Source organism: Linepithema humile, chromosome 1 (genome assembly GCF_040581485.1).
Source record: "Linepithema humile isolate Giens D197 chromosome 1, Lhum_UNIL_v1.0, whole genome shotgun sequence".
Lineage (NCBI taxonomy): Eukaryota > Metazoa > Arthropoda > Insecta > Hymenoptera > Formicidae > Linepithema > Linepithema humile.
The window spans coordinates 15258976-15280826 of record NC_090128.1 but is presented as its reverse complement, the minus strand read 5'-3'; the positions used below and the strand labels follow the sequence as shown (position 1 = coordinate 15280826).

At 32.6% G+C, this 21851-nt stretch overlaps 2 protein-coding genes across 2 annotated transcripts; both read right to left on the bottom strand.

The window, feature by feature from the left end:
* Positions 1-5885: 5885 nt before the first annotated feature.
* LOC136997210 (general transcription factor II-I repeat domain-containing protein 2B-like) lies at positions 5886-7699 on the bottom strand. The gene has a single exon (XM_067347679.1). The coding sequence runs from the start codon at positions 7618-7620 to the stop codon at positions 6154-6156; it is 1467 nt and encodes a 488-aa protein (XP_067203780.1). The 5' UTR covers positions 7621-7699; the 3' UTR covers positions 5886-6153.
* A 2181-nt stretch (positions 7700-9880) lies between these two features.
* Positions 9881-10213, bottom strand: LOC136997437 (uncharacterized). Its single transcript, XM_067348184.1, has one exon. The coding sequence runs from the start codon at positions 10211-10213 to the stop codon at positions 9881-9883; it is 333 nt and encodes a 110-aa protein (XP_067204285.1).
* Between the last annotated feature and the right edge of the window lie 11638 nt (positions 10214-21851).

Below are 21851 nucleotides of genomic sequence, written 5' to 3'. Positions count from 1 at the left end.
CAAAAAAATGTGGTATCAGGAAATGGCACCAAGTGGGACTAAAGAACTATGAAAAAACTTGCACACTATTTCTATAAAACTCTTGTACATAAAGCTCTCGTATATATAATTAATTATATTATATACTATATTTTATCATATTTTACATGTACTATACTATATATACTACATATATTATTAGATATACTATATATATTATAAAAAAATTTTTTAAATATTTAAAAAATAAAAATATTTATTTAAAAACGCAAAAAAACTTGGCGCTGCTACACCTCAAAGTAATGAAATTAACATGTAGTTTACTGTAGCAGCGCCAAGTTTTTTTGCGTTTTTTAATAAATATTTTTATTTTTTAAATATTTAAAAAATTTTTTTATAATATATATAGTATATCTAATAATATATATAGTATATATAGTATAGTACATGTAAAATATGATAAAATATAGTATATAATATAATTAATTATATATACGAGAGCTTTATGTACAAGAGTTTTATAGAAATAGTGTGCAAGTTTTTTCATAGTTCTTTAGTCCCACTTGGTGCCATTTCCTGATACCACATTTTTTTGTAAGAAGTATATAAGATAGCTTTTTTTGAAAATTTTAATATACCTATACGACAGGTTTTTTTGAAAGGTTTAATATATACGACAATTTTTTTGAAAAGTAAAACAATACTGTTTTGTTTTAGTTGTGATAAGAGCGTGTACTTGGCGCCTTTTTTTTACCTTTTTTTAAAAAAGGTAATTTTTTGATAGATATTATTTCTTTTTTTTTAATAATATATATACGACAGTTTTTTTTATTTAATATATACAACAATTTTTTTGAAAGGTAAAACACTGTTTTGTTTTGATTGTAATAAAATTGACTGGAAATAATAAATATTGTTGGAACTAATTTTGTATACATAGAACAGAAATATTAAACTTTGAGCTATTTAATTTTATTTATTTTAGACAAATCATATACTAAAGTCTCTAAACAATTGTCACATAAGACAGTGATAAATGGTGTGATTGTATAAATTTTAATTTTACCATACATTCTATTAAAAAAGCACATGTTTCAAGACTTTAGTGTATGATTTGTCTAAAATAAATAAAATTAATTATCAAGGTTCAATATTTCTGTTCTATGTATATACTAAATTAGTTCTAACAATATTTATCATTTCCAGTCAATTTCATTTTGTGTTTTACAAGATTTTTTGTTTAGTTATGTTTATAATCTTTTTTCTATGGATAAATAAAATTCAATAATATACTTAAAATATGATATAAACATTTTTTTACACTTAATTCTCTGCCCACACTGTGATGTGGATAATTTTGTTGTCAATCATAGCGTTAACTACAGAAGGCGACTTATGCTATATTTTTTAAAATATAAAATTGAATGAAACCCATACAGCACAGAATATTGCAGCAACATTGCGGCAATATTGCAACATTCCAGCAACGTTGCAAAAACATTGCAATATTGCCGTAATGTTGCTGCAATATTCTGTGCTGTATGGGAAATTACAAATATTGTTGAAACTAATCTAGGATACTCAGAACAGAAATATTAAACTTTGAGCTATTCAATTTTATTTATTTTAGACAAATCATCCTCTAAAGCAGCGCTCGGAATTAGTTGCACATTTCGAGCCGATTTCTGAGACGACGCCTCCTGTTCCCCCACTACCGCCCGGCCGCTGGCGGCCGAGCCGCCGATAGCTCTGGCGCAGGAGCGTTTTATATAAGATATAAACTGGGTTGTTGAGGTACCTCTCAGAAAATAGTAATATTTTCTTTGTTACATAAATAATGTTTATTTTTATTAATAATTAAATATATATATATTATGTAATAATAAAAATAAACATTATTTATGTAATGAAGAAAATGTTACGATTTCCTAAAAGATGCCTAAACAATCCAGTCTATTTCTAATATAAAACGCTCCTGAGCCAGAGCTATCGGCGGCTCGGGCGCCAGCAGCCGGGCGGTAGTGGGGGAACAGGAGGCATTGTCTCGGAAATCGGCCCGAAATGTGCAACTAATTCCGAGCGCTGCTCTAAAGTCTCGAATCATGTATGAATAACCTGCAAAATAAAAAATTTTCAAAGGTGTAGTAGATAATTACTAAGGCATTCACATTCACCAACATATCACTTATTTCATTTAATACAAATTTCTAACAAATTTGGTCACTCGCACTACACTGCTCTGGATTGATAAGCAGTCTTGAGTGTGCACCAAAGTAACAGAACAATGTAGTGCGAGTGACTAAATTTGTTAGACCGAATTCACTATTATTACTTTTTTATAACACTTTCTGATCTGAAAGGTTATGTAAAAATATCAAATCGTAAGCGCACGCAGCGCGGCTTCTCAGCGCCATCAGCGCACCTAACGTCAGAAATCGGAAACTGGACATTTTAGCTGGACATTTTTATCGTATTATTTTAGACATTTCGACTTTGGACTATTATAACTTTTTTTCTACAGCACCTACAGTAAAAACAAGCATACTTTTCTTATATAATTTGGGTATGCGCTATCGATTGAGCCTATTATCAACTCAATCGGCCCAGCCGTTATTGAGATCCGATAATCTCGGCTCGTCTCAACTTTCGGGCTCGCGTAAAGATACACGGTCGGTCTTGCGCTGCGCGTGAGCTTGGCGCGAGACACTACCGTGTCTCGTGATCAAAGAAAATGCCCAAAAATTTTGCTCTATTCGTCGAGTCGATAAGGCTTTCATTAACATCGATAGAGCAGGAGAAGGGGTCAATCCTTTTCCTAGTGAAGATAACTAAAGATGATTTGGAAGGGGAGATTTCCAGTCCAATGTCTTCAAGGTATCTAACAACTTTGGATGCAGATAAAGACAGGTTGAGGAGAATTTCCTCAATATTATTTCCTCTTATATAGATGGCCGTGTCATTTGCAAATTGAAGAATGCGACAGTTGTTAGATAGTTATTTACGTAATTTATTAATATATAGATTAAAAAAAAGAGGGCTTAGTATTGATCCTTGGGGCACGCCCTTATATGTATAGAATGGTTGAGATAAATCTCCGTTCAGGTTGAAGAAGAGAGTGCGAAAGGAGGTGAGATTATAAATGAATTTACAAAATCTCTCCGGAATTTTTAGTTCCCTTAAGATGTGAATTAGAATGTTGGAAAGAAGGTTATCAAACGCTCCTTTGATATCGAGGAAAAGACATGGCGTATATTGTGTCAGAGCGAGACCTGTAGAAATTTCCGTTGAAAGAAGTGCTAAGTTATCGTAGCATGGCTTACCCTTACGAAATCCAAATTGAGATTTAGCAAAAATTTTATTATGCTCACACCACCAATGAAATCTTGAGGCGATGATTTTTTCCATGATTTTAAGAAGACATGAGGTCAGTGATATAGGACGATATTTACCCGGTGTGGCTTTAGGGATTAAAAAAACCAAGGTTTTCTTCCAGTCATGAGGAAAAAATCCTAAAGATAAAATTTGATTAAAGAGTTTACAGATTAGGTCATGCATGAAGCTAGATAAGTGATAAATCATGCGATAACTGATACCATCAATACCCGGGGACGAGCGTAAATTAAGCCTGGCTATAACATCCGAAACCTCAAAGATTAAAATTGGTCGAGAGAGTATACACTCCCCTGAAGAAAAGTTTGAATTCTTGAAAGGAGCAGGAGGAGCACAGGAGTCTGGGCAAAGAGAGTGGACAATACCCTTGAGTTCCTCATTTTTTTGGCTAGAGTTAGGATAATAGTTTATATCAGAGAGATTACGATTTTTAAAACATTTAATAACCTTCCAGATCTTTCCAGGAGCTGTTTTAAATTCAATTTCACTGCAGAATTTCCTCCAGGATTCGCTTTTAGCTTTACGAAATACTTTTTTGGCTAAAGCTTCTTTCTTTTTGAGAAAAGTGTAGTTGGAGAAGAAGGGAAACTTTTTAAAATTTTGTAAGGCTGTCTTTCTTTCCAAAGCGGCTAGTTTACAGTCTAGGTTCCACCAAGGAGCTGGTGGGGGGCCTTTAACTGAACGATAGGTTGCTTGAGAGTTGGTATGAAGAGATTTACCGTTAGCTGAACTGACTGCCTCTTTGAAGTGAGTAGAGAGGATTTGTTCAGAGACATCAAAGTCCTCACATTGTAGTCTAGTTGAAATTTCATCTTCCAGGAGAACGAAGTATCCTTTAAAAGTTTTCCAATCAGTGGTGTTATTGTCTATTTTGTGACAGAATCTTTTGGAATAGAAGATTGTAATATTGACAGTAGTAACAATAGGGAAATGATCACTATTCATGGAGTCTTCTAAAACTTGCCAAGAGCAAACTGGAATAAGATCTGGATTAACAAAAGTGAGGTCAACAGCACTTTTATTTTGAAATGGAGATGTCAGTCTGGTAGCAGATCCATTGTTAAGAATAGCAAGGTTATGATCAAATGCTGCTTCCTCCAATGATCTGCCGGTTGCGGAGGTAAAAGCGCAACCCCAAGAGAGATTATGTGAATTAAAATCACCCAGAACTATTACATTCTTAAAGTTCATAAAAGAAGAAAAGAACGTATTCCATTAATTGTATCCTATACAAGTCTCTGGATGCTTGTAAAGAGACACTATGAGCAACTGACCTTGTGTAGTTGAAAGAGAAACGCCAAGAGTGTCTAAAGCTCCCTCGTAATGTATAATCTCCTTGTCAACAATAGATTGAATGTCATCACGGATCATGAGACATAGCCCACTAGATTTATGTCGAGATGAATCTCTTCTACAGAAGAGATCGAAGAGATCTACAGATCATAAATCCTGGAATATAGAAATGATAGTTGTGATTCAACCAGGACTCAGAGATGGCAATGATATCGTAGTTATTGATAATCTTAAGAAGTTCGCCCTTTTTAGAAATCAGTCCTCTAGCATTCCATTGGAAAATTTTTATGTTGTTATAAGAGGACTTATCCATTGTAGGAATAATTGTGGGATTGAAAAAATTTTCATTTTGACAAGAAAGATTAGGCTGAGGGGGTCTATTAATGAGATGATTATACAATGACGGGTTTATATTAGAAACTGCAGCTATCAGTTGTGTGAATAGCTAGAGAATAAAATTAAACTGACTTTCTTGGGAGCCAGAAGAAGGAGAGAGGGGAAGAATAGTATTGGGTCGTTCAGAAGGGATAGCACACCCATCTGGAGGTCTGAAGAGAGTTCGACCATTAGGTTCCAGTAAATCAGCGCTCGGAATTAGTTGCACATTTCGGCCCGATTTTTGAGTCAACGCCTACTGTTCCCCCACTACCGCTCGGCCGCTGGCGGCCGAGCCGCCGATTGCTCTGGCTCAGGAGCGTTTCATATAAGAAATTAGGCTGAGGCACCTCTAAAAAAATAGTAATATTTTCTTCGCTACATAAATAATATTTATTATTATTAATAATTAAATATATATATATATATATGTTACATACATTATACTTATACATATATTATAATATACTTTCGCAATAATATATAATAATTAAAAAATTACAATTTTTTAAAAAAATTTTGTAATTTTATAGCCAAAAATCAATAGCTTTCCACATCACCCGTGAGGTACTATTGTGGATGCGTTTTTTTTTTTAAGTGGTTTCCCCAGTAGGCCTATTCCACTAAAAAATAATAAAGATTATGTAATACCTATGTAGATATGGCTTGGCAGGAAATTTTATGTATGGAGGATATTTGGAGGATATTTTATATATAAGAAAACGAAAGAGGAAAAAATAAAAAAATTGAACGACTAGGAAGAAATCGAAATAATTAATTAGTAAAATTTTTATTAGATCTTTTTGGTCGTTTGCACGATTCTACTAAGGATGGTATATCCACAGAAATAGAAGAATAACTAGTTCGCATCAGAGAGGATAATGATGCATCGCTCAAAGAAGAACGTCTTTCCAATTTTATCAATTTTATTTTAGAGAAAGAACATTCGCACAAATATGTGGACCCAAAGATGGAGAAAATTCTAAGACCAAAAGTTCGAAGACATGGATAACACGATGCATCTAAAATTTTAAAAAATTCGATTCCTTTTTCTAATCGCGCCTTTAAAGTAACATCAGATTGCAAATCACAAAGTTCTTCCTGAAATTCGAGATTTTATTCTTTGATTTGCACAGTAAGAGGATTCTCAAAAAGTATTAAATCCTTTCGTAGCATTTCAAAATCACTGAAACGCTTATTAAATTGACTTATTAAGGAATCAATTAAATATATTGGAGTTTTAAAATTACATTTGGTGCCATGTTCTTCAAAAATAATCTGGCAAGAAGGAAAAATGTGAAAAATATTATTTTCTAGATGATTTTTAAATAATTGCAGTTTTCTGCGAAAAGAATCGATATGACTTAATAGTTGAGAAATAATTTGGTCAGTCTTCTGCAATTTTACATTTAAAATATTTAAATAATTCGTTACATCAGTAATTAAAGCAAGTTCGCACAGCGAGTCTAAATCTTCGAAAAAAAATTTAAATTCATTATATTTTATAGGTAATTGTTTTTGCAAGAAAAGGAAGATCTCTTTTCTTATTGCAAAGAACTTTTTTAAACATTTTCCTGCACTGAGCCATCGAACTTCGCAATGCAAAGGTACATCTGTATAAACAGCGTTATGTTCCTCGAGAAAGTGTTGAAACTTTTGATGAGAAAGGAATTTTTTACCGCCTTTAATTACATTCGTAATTTTTGTCACGGTTTGCATTGCAGTGCATAGTTTCACATCTTTCCCACATAACGCTTCTTGATGAATTATGCAATGAATAACAGGGAATTTTAAATTTCGTTGCTTTAACTGATCGAAGAATCCATTTTTCGAACCTATCATTGCTTTTGCGCCATCAGTAGCGATAGCTGAACATTTTGAAAAATTGATGCCAAATTTTTGTAGGGTTTGATTAACAGCCGTGAAAATATCAATACCCGTTGTTCTGTTATGTAGTGGGACAAAATCTAAGAGCGCCTCGACACGTGAAAAATCGTTTTGCACGATTCGAGCAAAAATACTCAATTGACTCACATGCCGATTATCGGTGCTTTCATCGAGACATAACGAGAAGAAAGAACAAGATTCTAATAAAGATTTTAATTTTTGTTCTAACGAAGAAGCAATATTGTCTATTCGAGATTTTATCGTTTTGTCAGTTAAAGGAATGCTAGTAGCTTCTTCAAGAGTCAAGAAATTTCCAAATGACTTCACTGCTGCGATGAGGCATTCCTTTATAAAATTTCCTTCACAAAATGACTTAGAATTTTTTGCGATGAGATTAGAAATAGCATACGATGCTGCAAGAGCTTGTGCCGAAGGCGTAGCGTTATCGATATTCGAACTACGACCTTCCTGATAAATTAATTTTAATCCTTCTATTAAATTAGATTTCTCCTCGTCCACATATTTTGAATACTCATTAGAATGTTTATTTTTATAATGTCTATAAACAACAAACTTTTTAACAATATCGGGTTGATAACCACACAGAAGACAGGTGGTTTTATTATCAATACAAGCAAAAAAAACTTCTTCCCATACCTTATCAAAAAATTGATAGTATCTCTGCTCGCTATCCATTGCTTACAATCAGTATCACTAACACTATCACACTCACTATCACAATCACTATCACAATCACAATCACTATCACAGTCACTATCACTATCACTATCACTATTATGCAAATACTACTTATCGTTTTTTCTAATATGGATCTTTAAAACGCTCACACGAGACTTTTAACTCGCGTCACTGGCTATCGTTGAGAAACAACCGAGGAGACAATAATAAAACAAATGCACATCAATGCTACCGCAGTAGGAGTACGCGCTTAAAGTTAAGTCGCGGAATTGAAAAATCCATATTAAATTAAAAGATCCATATTACAAGACAGAAAATGCTATTTGCATAATAATGATAGTCATTATGATATTGATAATGATAGTAATTGCTGGATTTACTTGAAAAAAGTTGATAATGAGTAAAGATTCGTGTAACTCTTTGATAAGATATGAAAAAAATTTTTTTGCTTCTATTTGTAATAAAACCACTTGTTTTCTATGAAGTGTTATCAATTCTCTCTTGTTCAAAAATATATTCTTTATAGATATAAAAATAAACATTGTAATGATAATTCAAAACATGTGGACGAGAAAAAATCTAATTTAATTGAAAGATTAAAATTAATTATCAAGAAAGCCGAGTTCGAATATCGATAATGCTACATTTTCGGTAAAAGTTCTTACAGCATCATATGCTATTCCTAATCTTATCGCAAAAAATTCAAAATTATTTTGTGCAGGAAAAATTTATAAAAAAAGCCTCATCGCAGCAGTGAAGTCATTTAGAAATTCTTTAACTCTAGAAGAAGAGTCAAGATGCAATTAAAATAGTTCTATTTTTGTGGATGTAGTCGTCCGATTTTTTTATTTGTTCCTCTTTCGTTCTCTTATATATAAAATATCCTCCAAGCCATATATAAAATTTCCTGCCAAGCCATCTCTACATACTTAGATATTACATTATCTTTATTATTTTTTAGTGAAATAGGCCTACTGGGGAAACCACTTTTAAAAAACGCATCCACAATAGTACCTCATGGGTGATGTGGAAAGCTATTGATTTTTGGCTATAAAATTACAAAATTTAAAAAAAAAAATCTAACACATATAAAGGAAAGGCTCAAATGATAACAATCAATTAATATAATAGAAAGGCATAGAGAGCCGTCGCGGGATGTTAGTGCGAAATTATAATTTTTCTTAAAGAAATTAATTTGTTAGTCTACGTGAGACAGTTAAATTTGTACACCGATCTTTGGTTCGAGATATTTAAAGTGTACGAAAATTTTAGTACATTGTTCTCACATATGGAGAATCAGTATGTACTGATAGGAAATATTAGAAAAAAAGGAAGAAAGAAAAAATATCAGGGCGCGAGTGGCTAAGCCGGGAGTTGAACCCGGGTCTTCCGCTTGCCGGGCGAATTTTTTTAAAAAATTGTAATTTTTTAATTATTATATATTATTGTGAATTATAATTCCTGCAAGTATATATGTATAAGTATGTATATATATAAGTATATTATAATATATGTATAAGTATAATGTATGTAACATATATATATATATATATGATATATATATATATATATATATTTAATTATTAATAATAATAAATATTATTTATGTAGCGAAGAAAATATTACTATTTTTTTAGAGGTGCCTCAGCCTATTTCTTATATGAAACGCTCCTGAGCCAGAGCAATCGGCGGCTCGGCCGCCAGCGGCCGAGCGGTAGTGGAGGAACAGCAGGCGTTGACTCAGAAATCGGGCCGAAATGTGCAACTAATTCCGAGCGCTGCAGTAAATAATCATGTCCAGAACCTCGGCCATGCTGATTAGGATGAGTGGGGACATAAGGGGTGGGAATTCCCTTAGTAGAAGAGAACATATGCTTATTAGTTTTATTATTACGGAAGTTAGAGTTATCCGTCGCCTGTGCATAAGAAATACCATTATTACTGGTTGGAGAGTTATTATTATAAGAAGATCTGAACAGGGGTGAAGAAAAGTGAGCAGAGCTGGGTGGTGAGACGGGGGAAGAGCTTCCGTTAAAAGGGGGGAAATTAAAAATATCATTTCTCAGATTAGAGCCAGAGTTAGAGTTTTTACCTGAAAGCAGATCCCTGGCCTCTTTAAGCAGCTTTTTCTTCTCCCATATCTCTTTTCTTTTCTCCTCATTTTCTATTCTTATCCCCACTATCTCTCTTCCTTTCTCTCTGTCCTCTGCTACCCTCCATGTCTCCTCTATCTTTACCTCCACTCCTATGTCCTTCATTAGGCTCCTCCACCGCTTCTTTCCTTTTCCCTTCCTTCACCTCTATCCCTTTTATTAACAGATTCCTTCTCCTCTCCTCCCTCTTTCCTTTCCATTCTCCTTTTTATTTCTTTCACTCTTAATTCCATTTTCTCTCCTTTTCTCTCCTCTTCTTTCCTTTTCCCCTCTCTCTTTTCCTCTCCGTCTTTCTGCATCTCCTCCATTCTCCTCTCCAATCCCTTTATTTGCCTTTTCATTTCCTCTTTCTCCTCCTTCCATCCTTCCTCCCTATATCTCATCTCCTTTATTTCCTTCCTTATATCTTTTATTCCCTCCTTCATTTCCTCCTTCATCTATGTCATTTCCTCTTTCCAATCCTCCAACCCCATCCTCATTACCTCCTTCATCACCCCCTCCATCTCCCCTTTCTATTTCCTCATCTTCTTCTCTCCTCTCTCTAACCCCCTCTGTTCCCCTTCTTTCTTTTCTTCCTTTTTTTCCGGCGATCTTGTCGCTTTTTTACTTTTAATAAAAATCTCTTTCTCCTTCTCTCCTTTTCCCATGCCTCCTTTTTCTTCCTCTTCCACATCTCCTCTATGCACCCATGGCTTCCACATCTTACTCTCCCCCTTTTTGCTTCTCTTATTTCTTCCGCCATTTCCCACTTCCTTTCCATCCCGCTGTGTTGCTACCAGTCACCCACTCCTATTACCTTCTATGCTCTGTCTATTCTTTGCTCTCTTTCCCTAATTCCGTTTGTGCCCGTCTCTATGTCCTATATTCTATGCCTACTCAACCCTCGTCTTTTCCCTTGCCCTTTCTCCTTCTCCCTGTTCCGCCCTGCACTCCCTTCACTCACACACACTCTCTCTTACCTCCACTCTTTCCTCCACTCACTCTCACCCTTTTTTCTGCTCTCCTCTTGCTTCCCAAGTCACCCAAAAAATTTTCTCTGCTCCACGTGTCACACTCTATCGCACCGGAAACAGAAGTCCTCATTATAGTAATAATGTTATATATTATTCATGAAAGCTTTGCGTACGAGTCGGTAAGTGTTGGATGCATGAGAGACGGCGCCACTGATGGGACAAGCAAAAGAGTTACCGAGCGATAGAGAGAGGGAAAGATAGGAGGAAATGAATAAAAGCTGAATAAAAGCCACGTGGACCGTTTTCGATTGAGAGGAAAGCATAAACATTTAATTGTCGGTTCTCTACATTTTTAGGTTCGTATAATACTTCTGTAAATAGGAAAAAGGAAGGAGAACTTCATAAATTAATAAAATCTCTACATTTTTAGATGAATCTATTGGTGTTTTGCTTTTCGAGAAAATCCAAGCACATATTATAAATCGACAATTTTCCACGTTTGTGCAACAGTGCTAAAGGAATAAAGCAAAAAAAAAAAAAAAAAAAAAAATTAACACATAATAATGGAAAGACTAAAATTCGAGTTGGAAGTTGTGGCGGCGGAAGACCCGAAAAATAACGTGATTGTGGTTAAATCAATCACCAATGAAGAAAACACAAGTTTCAGTGTACCAGATGGTTTACAGTCGATTAAATATCATCAGCATCTCGCAAGTCTACCAGACTTCAAGAAAGTGAAAAAAACACTTGTAAAGCGGGGACAAACACGAAAGGTATGGTTTAATTTAGATAAAAACATACTAAGTATGTATAAAGACACTAGTGGAAATATGGTTATAGAAGATATTTTGGAAGAGATCCCTAACCTCAAAGAACAACAGCAACAACAGAGTACACCACAGAAATTAGATGAAAATCTAATAAAAATTCTAGAAAAATTAGTAGAAAAAGAAGAAAGTCAACAAAAATTGAAAAACAATCCTAATTTAAGCAAAGCTTCTGAAAAGTTTATAATCGACAAGTTCAATGGTAAGAATGTAAGTGTAAATCAATGGGTATCAACATATGAAAGTGAGTGTGACAGATTGAATATTACAAAAGATATTGAAAAGATTGAAATTTTAAGATTATTTCTGGAAGATACATGCAAAGACTGGTATAGCTCTATGTTGATTAAACATACGTTAGATTCAGCGTGGAACACTTGGAAGGAAAATTTTCTAGAGACTTTCGCAGACAAAGGATGGTCTCCAATAATTCATGCATTAAATTATCGATTTTTAAGTGGCTCACTTTTAGATTATGCTTTAAAAAAAGAACGTTTACTACTAGAGACAAACAAAAACATAGATAAATTAACTCTAATAAATTTGATCGCAGCAGGACTGCCAGCGTTTGTAAGAGAAAAAATTGATAGGCAAGACTTAAAAAATTCAGAAGATTTATTTAATGAAATCAGAAGATATGAAAAGATAGCTAATAAAAAGATGATTTATGAAAATAAATATGTAAAAAGAAATATGAAATCAGAAACAAAAAAGTATGATAAGAAACCATGTAGAATTTGTGAAGAAAAAGGCAAAAATAATCGTTACCACCCAGAAGAACAATGCTGGTACAAAGAAGAAAAAAGAAGATCTGAAAATAAAACTTTATCTACAAACTCAATATTGGAAGTGGAACTACTAAACACAGAGGACCAAAAAAACTTGAAGTCCCACCATTAATCATGGTAGATGTGCTGCTAAATAACGTGTTGAAAACCACAGGAGTATATGATCCCGGTTCAAATGTTACAGTGGTAAACTCTAGAATAATAAAATTGAAGAACAAAGAAAAAAAGATACATAATAGCACACTAAAATCGATTAATGGTAAGGGAAAAACTAATGGAGTAGTAACGCTTAAAGCAAAAATATTGGACGAAGAAAAGAATATAAACGCATTTATACTAGAAAATGAAAATTTTGAACACGACCTTATACTGGGATTAGACACAATAAAAAAATTTAAATTAACTCATAATGAAAATTTAGAAATAAAAAAAAATAATACACACACAAATATAAATAAAGAAGATATAAAAAATAAAGATATTAATAGAAAGTTAGAACTCCAAAGGAATGAGAATAATTATAAAAATAAAAATGAAGAAGAAAAAGGAATGGAAATAGAACTCAAAGAATTTGAAGTAAACTTCAATGAAGGAATAGAGACTGATAAATTTACAATTGATACTGAACATCTAAACTCAGATCAAAAAGAACAAATAAACGCCATATTAAAGGAATATAAACAGATTTTTGTAACAGACAAATTCGACGTTGGAAGAGTAAAAAACTATGAAGCATTCATTGATTTACAAATAGACAAGTACTGTTATAAAAGACCATATAGATGTTCGATACCAGATAAAATCGAAATAGAAAAACAAATCTCAGAACTATTAAAACATCATTTGATTGAGGAATCATACAGCCCTTTCGCAGCGCCAGTAACCTTAACATACAAAAGAGATGAAGGAAAAAGAAGTCGGTTATGCATAGATTTCAGAGAACTAAATAAAATAATAGTTCCTCAATCGCAGCCATTCCCTCTAATAGAAGATTTAATGATTGAAACTATAGATTGTAAATATTTTACGACACTGGATGTAAACTCAGCTTTCTGGGCCATTCCATTAAGAGTTCGAGATAGACCCAAAACAGGATTTGTGACACAAGAAGGCCATTACCAGTGGACATGTCTGCCTTTTGGACTAAAAACATCTCCGGCAATTTTTCAACGAATTCTAAGGAACATCATAAAGAAATATGACTTATCAAGATTTGCTGTAAACTACATTGATGATATACTAATTTTTTCAAGAACATTCGCTGAACATATAGAACACATAAGAAAATTATTGAAAGCGATTCAAAAAAAAGGGCTCAGACTAAAATTTACAAAGTGTAGGTTTGCATCAAACTCGGTGAAATACTTAGGACATTTAATAAAAGATAATACAATTACACCATTGAAAGATAATTTACGATCAATTAAGGATTTTCCAACTCCACAAAGCAGAAAACAAATAAGACAATTTTTAGGTAAAATTAATTTTCACGGTAAATATATTCCAAATGTTACAATAACACTTGATCCACTACACAATCTACTCCGGAAAAATACAAAATTTTATTGGTCAGAAGAATGCCAGAACGCATTTAATAAAATTAAAGAGTATTTATGTTCAAAACCAGTACTTGCAATTTTTGACCCAAAATTACCAATCTTGATCTACACAGACGCCAGCATAAATGGTCTGGGAGCTGTCTTAAAACAGACTCAATTAAATGGAGAACAGAAATCAGTAGCTTACTTTTCAAAAAAGCTGAACGAATCACAGAAAAAGAAAAAAGCTATATTTTTAGAATGTTTAGCCATTAAAGAAAGTTTGAAGTTCTGGCAGCATTGGTTAATTGGGAATTTCTTCACTGTATACACAGATCACAAACCACTGGAAAACTTAAATGTTAAAAATAGAACTGATGATGAACTGGGAGATATGACCCACTATTTATCACAATACAATTTTGTGATACAATACAACCCAGGAAAGACAAATACAGAAGCAGATTGTCTCAGCAGGAATCCAGTTTTTGAAGCGCATGAAAACAATGAAGAAACTCTAAAAACAGTAAATATTATTAGCCTACAAGACATAAAAATGGATCAAAAACACAATCAACAAATAAAAGAAGGCGAAAAGAATTTAACCATGAAAGATGGTGTTTACTATAAAGAGAACAAGAAAAAGAAGAAAAAAATAATTCTAAGTAAAGAATATAGTAAAATATTAATAAAGAAAACTCATGAAAATTACTGCCACATAGGGATAAATCAGATGGAAGCCAAGATAAAACCTTTTTACACGGCATCGAACATATTGGAAAATATTAGATTAATATGTAAGAATTGTGAAATTTGCATTAAAAATAAAACAAGATTAAATAGAAAATATGGTCTAATGTCACAATTAGGCCCTGCTGAAAAACCATTCCAAATAATGTCTTTGGATACGATTGGTGGATTTGGTGGACAAAGATCAACCAAGAGATATTTACACCTGCTAGCTGACCATTTCACAAGATTTGCATACATCCTATGCTCAAAAAGCCAAAACGCTCAGGATTTCATCAAACTAATAGAGAAGGTTTCTAAAAATAACACGATTGAAATACTGCTTTCAGATCAATACCCAGGCTTAAACTCCAATGACTTTAAACATTACCTCAGAGAACGAAATATACAATTGATCTTTACAGCAGTGGATGCACCCTTTACGAATGGGTTGAATGAAAGATTAAACCAAACATTGGTAAATAAAATACGTTGTAAACTGAATGAAAAAGAAAAAAAATCAGCATGGTCCAGAATAGCAGAAGAGTGTACAAAAAAATATAATGAGACAGACCACTCAATCACAGGATTTTCACCAAAATACCTGCTAGATGGAGAATCTACTGACTTGTTACCACCGGAATTAAAAGAGAAAAATGAAGACATAAGAGACCTGGAACAAGATAGAGAAACAGCATTACTCAGAACAAAAAAATCACATAATTATAACAAATCCCGATCTGATAAAAACAGAACGCAATATGATTTTGAAAAAGGAGACATGGTTTATGTAGCCAATGGAAATAAACTAAATAGAAAAAAAATGGATGAAATAAGAATCGGCCCCTTTGAGATAGAAGAAAAGATATCAAATTCAGTTTATAGGATAAATACTGGTCATGGAAAAAGGTCAATTGGATTATATCATGTCACAAAGCTCATCCCAATATCTATGGATCTTCAGTAATTGATACTTAATTTACACCTCAAGATGAAAATTAAGCACCCTAAGGGGGGGAGATGAAAGCTTTGCGTACGAGTCGGTAAGTGTTGGATGCATGAGAGACGGCGCCACTGATGGGACAAGCAAAAGAGTTACCGAGCGATAGAGAGAGGGAGAGATAGGAGGAAATGAATAAAAGCTGAATAAAAGCCACGTGGACCGTTTTCGATTGAGAGGAAAGCATAAACATTTAATTGTCGATTCTCTACATTTTTAGGTTCGTATAATACTTCTGTAAATAGGAAAAAGGAAGGAGAACTTCATAAATTAATAAAATCTCTACATTTTTAGATAAATCTATTGGTGTTTTGCTTTTCGAGAAAATCCAAGCACATATTATATTCATATAAATTTTTATAGATCTCTTAATTATGGTTTAAAATTGTCGTCAAAGAGATGGAATTTCTCGAAGAATGTTTTTAGTTCGGGCTTTACAATACAGATAATCATCGCTAGCCGATCAAAAACGTTGCGAAGAAGACAGACGTCCCCCGGCAATAAAGCTCTCTTTTTTGTCCAGTGGAATCAGCCCCACTCCTTCAAGGCAGTATGTTATATAGCAGAGCTCGGAATTATTTCAGCTTTTCGGCCAATTCTTGTGGTACATGCCTCCTTTCCTCTCCTTACCGCGCGCACCGCAGCCACTAGGATCAGCGCCGCCGAGCGTTAGGAACGGCGCTATCCGATTAATGTTAAAAAAATTTATTAAAAATTTTTTTTTCCTTAATAGCAATAGTACCTCATGGGTAACGTGAAAATCTATTGAAATATTTCTACATAATAAATTTAAAAATAAAAAAAATATTAAAACAAATTTTTTTAACTTTTAATGATCAAGAGAGAAGAACTCAACATTAATCGGATAGCACCGCTTCTAACGCTCGGCGGTGCTGGTCCTAGCGGCTGCGGCGCGCGCGGGAAGGAAAGGAAAAAAGGCGTGTGCCGCGAGAATCGGCTAAAAAATTGAAACAATTCCGAGTACTGTTATATAGCTCAATGGTGCTGTCCCATGACAGTCGGAACTTCGGAAAACGAAATCTCGGAAAAGTAATGTGGAGATCAACTAATCAGAATCATCTAAATTTAGCATATTTGTATGAAATCGAAGGCATTGTATCTCCTGATGCTAAATATCGTAGGCATATTTGTAGAGAAGTTGCAGGGATCGGTGTTCATGTTATTTTTCAATTTTTGCACTGAAAAAAATGTTTTGTTGATGTAGGTAGATTTCTAGGTGTCACAACAAAAATGTATCGCTATTTTTTGTATCTGCTAAAATATTGTTTGTCACATGTAAAATTTATGACAGCAACATTCTAGCAATATCTTCTAGAAAATTTAGGTCTCATTGCCAAATAATAATAATTGCATTGTGTAAATGAGTTTTGATACTGTAGCTAGAACGAGCTATATTTCTTGTGAGAAATATAGCTGCCGATTATAACGGGCGCATTATACAAATTATGTTAGATGTGAGGATCATACTCCCATAGCAAAACAAATCACAGTGATATCATAATGATATTTCTCTGTGACGCTCAAATATGTCATAATAAAATCGTGGTGACATACGAATGTCTGCTTTATCACAGATATAATGTCGCTATGACATCATTGTGATATGAAAAATAAAATAAAAATATAAAATAAGAAATAGATATTTATCTACTCAATTTCTGAACAATCAGTCTATCTAAATTCCCTGTTTGGATTCAGATATTAAACTGATAGAAAGTTATTACATCTTTAATATTATTAGCTGCCTTTTGCAAGTTTTATATCATTCTCATGATTAAAACTTAAATACGAGATAGATAGCGCATAAATGCGTTACATAGCGGCAAGCAAACGAATTAATGACTAAATACTGTTTTTGGAATGTTGTAATATTTCTGCGGCATTTAATGTCATATTATGATGATATCACCACGAATGTAACTAATGATATCACTGTAACTTTCTGATAATGTCACAATGACATCACAATTTTGCTGTAACCTTGTGATTCTATTGTAAGTCTGTTGTAATGTCACTGTGGTTTTTTTTGCTATGGGGGTATATTCAGTTGTCTCTCGCCGCTAGTTTTTTTGTGTACCACAGTCAAACTTTATAACAACTATTAGCTTTAACATGAATAGGCGTCGCAGGAAAACTTTCTTTCTAAATTTCACAAATAGTTCATATATAAATTCTGTCTCTGTCATTTAGATTGATTAAGTGCCAAACATATTCGATATCACAGTATTTGCTAATCATTTATCTACTTTAGCTAATTTTTCGCACCCAAAAAAATTTGCTGTAGTTGCAAGATCATTTTTTCCAGTGTGATTTAATTAGATTTAATAATTCATTAAATGCTGGTGTATCCATTCTTAGATATTAAAAAATTTATCTCGATCAGAATTTTCCATTTCTTTGATGAGATTGTTGCTTGCATCTTGTACCATTCTTTGTCTTACGGTAAATATGGGACGGACCCAAAAATTCCTCTGAATACTTTTTTCTTCTCTTTTTTTCAATCTTTTATACAATAAATATAATTTCAACAATTTTTGTCGTATTTCGTTAATTTTTGTTGATGATTTTGAAGTTGTTGCCATTGAATAATTTCTTTCGTCAAAAGTATCTTAATTTTTTTCAATTTTATGATGTATCTACAAAATAAAATTGATATAAAAATTAAAAATTATTAATTAGTTCATTACTTACCAAACAATTATTTATTAACAATGAAATTCTTCTTATACACATAAGAATTCAACCTCGATAATCTTTTGTATTTAATTAAAATGATAATAATAATGCATATATAAATATATATAAAATAAACATTTAAAAAATGTTTAAGAAACGTTTGAAGAAAGAAATTGTTCAAAAAATTGCGTGCTTGTCGGTTCAAAATTTTTGTGGCTGGGTTCCCCATAAACTAATATTTCTAAAATTTTTAAAAATTAAAAAATTTAATTTTTTTGTTTTATAATAAAGAAATAATTGCTATAGTAGAAAAATCCGTAAAAAAGTGAAATTGAAATGTATCAAGCGACGCGGTATTGTCGCGATGCAAGTACATAAAGTCAAGAGTTTTACGCCTATACAGGGTGATTCAAAATAACCTGATGTCCTTGTAATGCCATATTCTTGAGCGAATTCTGAGACGATTTTTCGTTTTACAAAATTTTGTCCGAAGCTTAGTTTTCGAGTTCTAATTGAAAATAGTTTGCTACTTACGAGTTTGATACAACGGACAGGTAGGGACGATGCAATGCGTCATGAGACGATAGTCAACACTTGACAGTCTCATTATACGTTGCGCGTTCCTGCCTGTCCGTTGTACCAAACTTGTAAGTTGCTACCTATTTTCAATTATAACTCAAAAACTAAGCTTCGGACAAAATTTTGTAAAAGGAAAAATCGTCTCAGAATTCGTTCAAGAATATGGCATTGCAAGGACATCAGGTTATTTTGAATCACCCTGTATACAGGGACCGCGGCGCTACCAAGTAGCTTATCCGGAATTTTACGTCAAGTGAATTTTACGATTAAGATATCTCAGGAACTAAAGCCGTAATCAAAAATCTAACTACACTTTTATATTACATAATGTAAATACAAGCTTTCGATTGCGATCAGTCCGAATAAGATTAATGCAGTAAATCCTGAGATATGATAATCTTATCGCAGAATTTCCCAGAATTGGGACCTTTAAGACGGTCATCATAATAAGACTCACGTACAGGCGCCGCGGAACCGGAGGGGCAGAGGGGGCGACCGCCCACCCAGAGATAATTCAGGGGGGGGCTACGTCCCCCTAAAATTTTTCTGTTTTCTTCAGGTATTTCATGACCAAAAATATTAAGCATCAAATATTTGCATCAAAGGTGGAAAAATGAGTTATTTTTCTTTTCTTTTTTCCTTCTTTCTTTTTTTTTTTTTTTTTTTTTTTTTTTTGGACTATTTACTCGTTTAATTAAAGTACACTATATAACGAAGAAAATTAAGCGCATTAAGTTAATTAGAGCAAAAGATATTGCATATTTTTTGCACATTTATACTACTTACTGAGTGCCTATTATATGGTGTTTGAATGGGGTTACATACATCAAAAAATTGTTGTACATATTTAGAACCTTTCCAAAAAACCTGTCGTATATATCTAAAAAAAAGCTGTTGTATATACCTTTCCAAAAAACCTGTCGTATATATCTAAAAAAAAGCTGTTGTTCGTATATGTATATTAAAAAAAAATTGTATATATTTATTATAAAAAACCTTTACAAAAAAATTGTACTTTTAAAAAAAGTTGTAATACCAAATAAAAATTCGCTATATATTCTGTCTATGAAAGAGGTGATATCAGAAAATAACGCCAAGTTTAAATAAAAAACCTTTCAAAAAAAGTTGTACGTATATTATACCTTTCAAAAAAACCTGTCATATATATTAAAACCTTTAAAAAAAAATTGTATATATTAATTTCAAAAAAGCTATTATATACATATACTTTCTACAAAAAAATATGATATCAGGAAATGGCACCAAGTGGGACTAAAGAACTACGAAAAAAGTTGTACACTATTTCTATAAAACTCTTGTACATAAAGCTGTCGTATATATAAACTATAAAAAATAAATACATAAATAAAAAAACAAAAAATTAAAATTAAAAAATTTTTTTAAATATTAAAAAAATAAAAATATTTAATTAAAAAATTAAAAAATTTAATCGAAATAAAAAAAATATTTATTAAAAAACGCAAAAAAACTTGGCGCTGCTACACCACAAAGTATTATAAAGCAATAAAGTAATGAAATTAACATGTAATTTACTGTAGCAGCGCAAAGTTTTTTTCGTTTTTTAATAAATATTTTTTTTATTTTGATTAAATTTTTTATATTTTTTAATTTTTTAATTAAATATTTTTATTTTTTAAATATTTAAAAAAAATTTTTTAATTTTAATTTTTTGTTTTTTTATTTATGTATTTATTTTTTTATAATATATATAGTATATATAGTATAGTATGTAAAATATGGTAAAATATAGTATATAATATAGTTTATATATACGACAGCTTTATGTACAAGAGTTTTATAGAAATAGTGTACAACTTTTTTCGTAGTTCTTTAGTCCCACTTGGTGCCATTTCCTGATATCATATTTTTTTGTAGAAAGTATATATAATAGTTTTTTTAAAATTAATATACAGGGTGCGTCAGCTAAATCCGGACAAAACAAATTGTTTATTAAAACACTCTTTAGACTCAGAAAAAACTTGAAATTATGAAATATTTTTTTGTACGTTGCTTAAGGGATCCTCTCTGAGTACAATTATTCTATATAACCCCCGTTTGCTGCGATCACCGCTTCAATCCTTTGCCTGAAGCGTGAGCACGCTCTCTTCAACTGCTCCTTGTCTAAATCAACGAATGCTGCTTCAATAGCGGCTTGAAGGGTTGCCACATTGGGGTGCCTGGACTTGTTAGACACTCTTTCAATAACGCCCCAAACATAATAATCTAGGGGGTTTAAATCCGGACTATTAGGAGGCCAGAATTCCTTGGACCAAAACGCATCCACGTTATCGTTAAGCCAATTTTGCACTAAATGGCTTGTGTGAGCCGGTGCACCGTCTTGTTGAAAAATGTACGGCCTCCCGGAGGCCGTAGTTTCCATCATCCATGGCTTTATTACAGTCCTCAAAATCCGGAGGTAAACCTCCTTCCTAAACGTCCGGCGCGAAGCGCTTCAATTATCGTCGCTCTTCGATTGTATTCCGCACTTGATTTTATTAACGCGGACATTTTAAAGGTTATACACGTTTTACACAAACATTTGACTAACGCGAACATTAACAATCATTTGTTCCTAAATTCACACGTAGCAAGGAATTCTAATTTAATTTTGTCCGGATTTAGGTGACGCACCCTGTATACAATTTTTTTTTAAAGGTTTTAATATATATGACAGGTTTTTTTGAAAGGTATAATATACGTACAACTTTTTTTGAAAGGTTTTTTATTTAAACTTGGCGTTATTTTCTGATATCACCTCTTTCATAGACAGAATATATAGCGAATTTTTATTTGGTATTACAACTTTTTTTAAAAGTACAATTTTTTTGTAAAGGTTTTTTATAATAAATATATACAATTTTTTTTTAATATACATATACAAACAACAGCTTTTTTTTTAGATATATACGACAGGTTTTTTGGAAAGGTATATACAACAGCTTT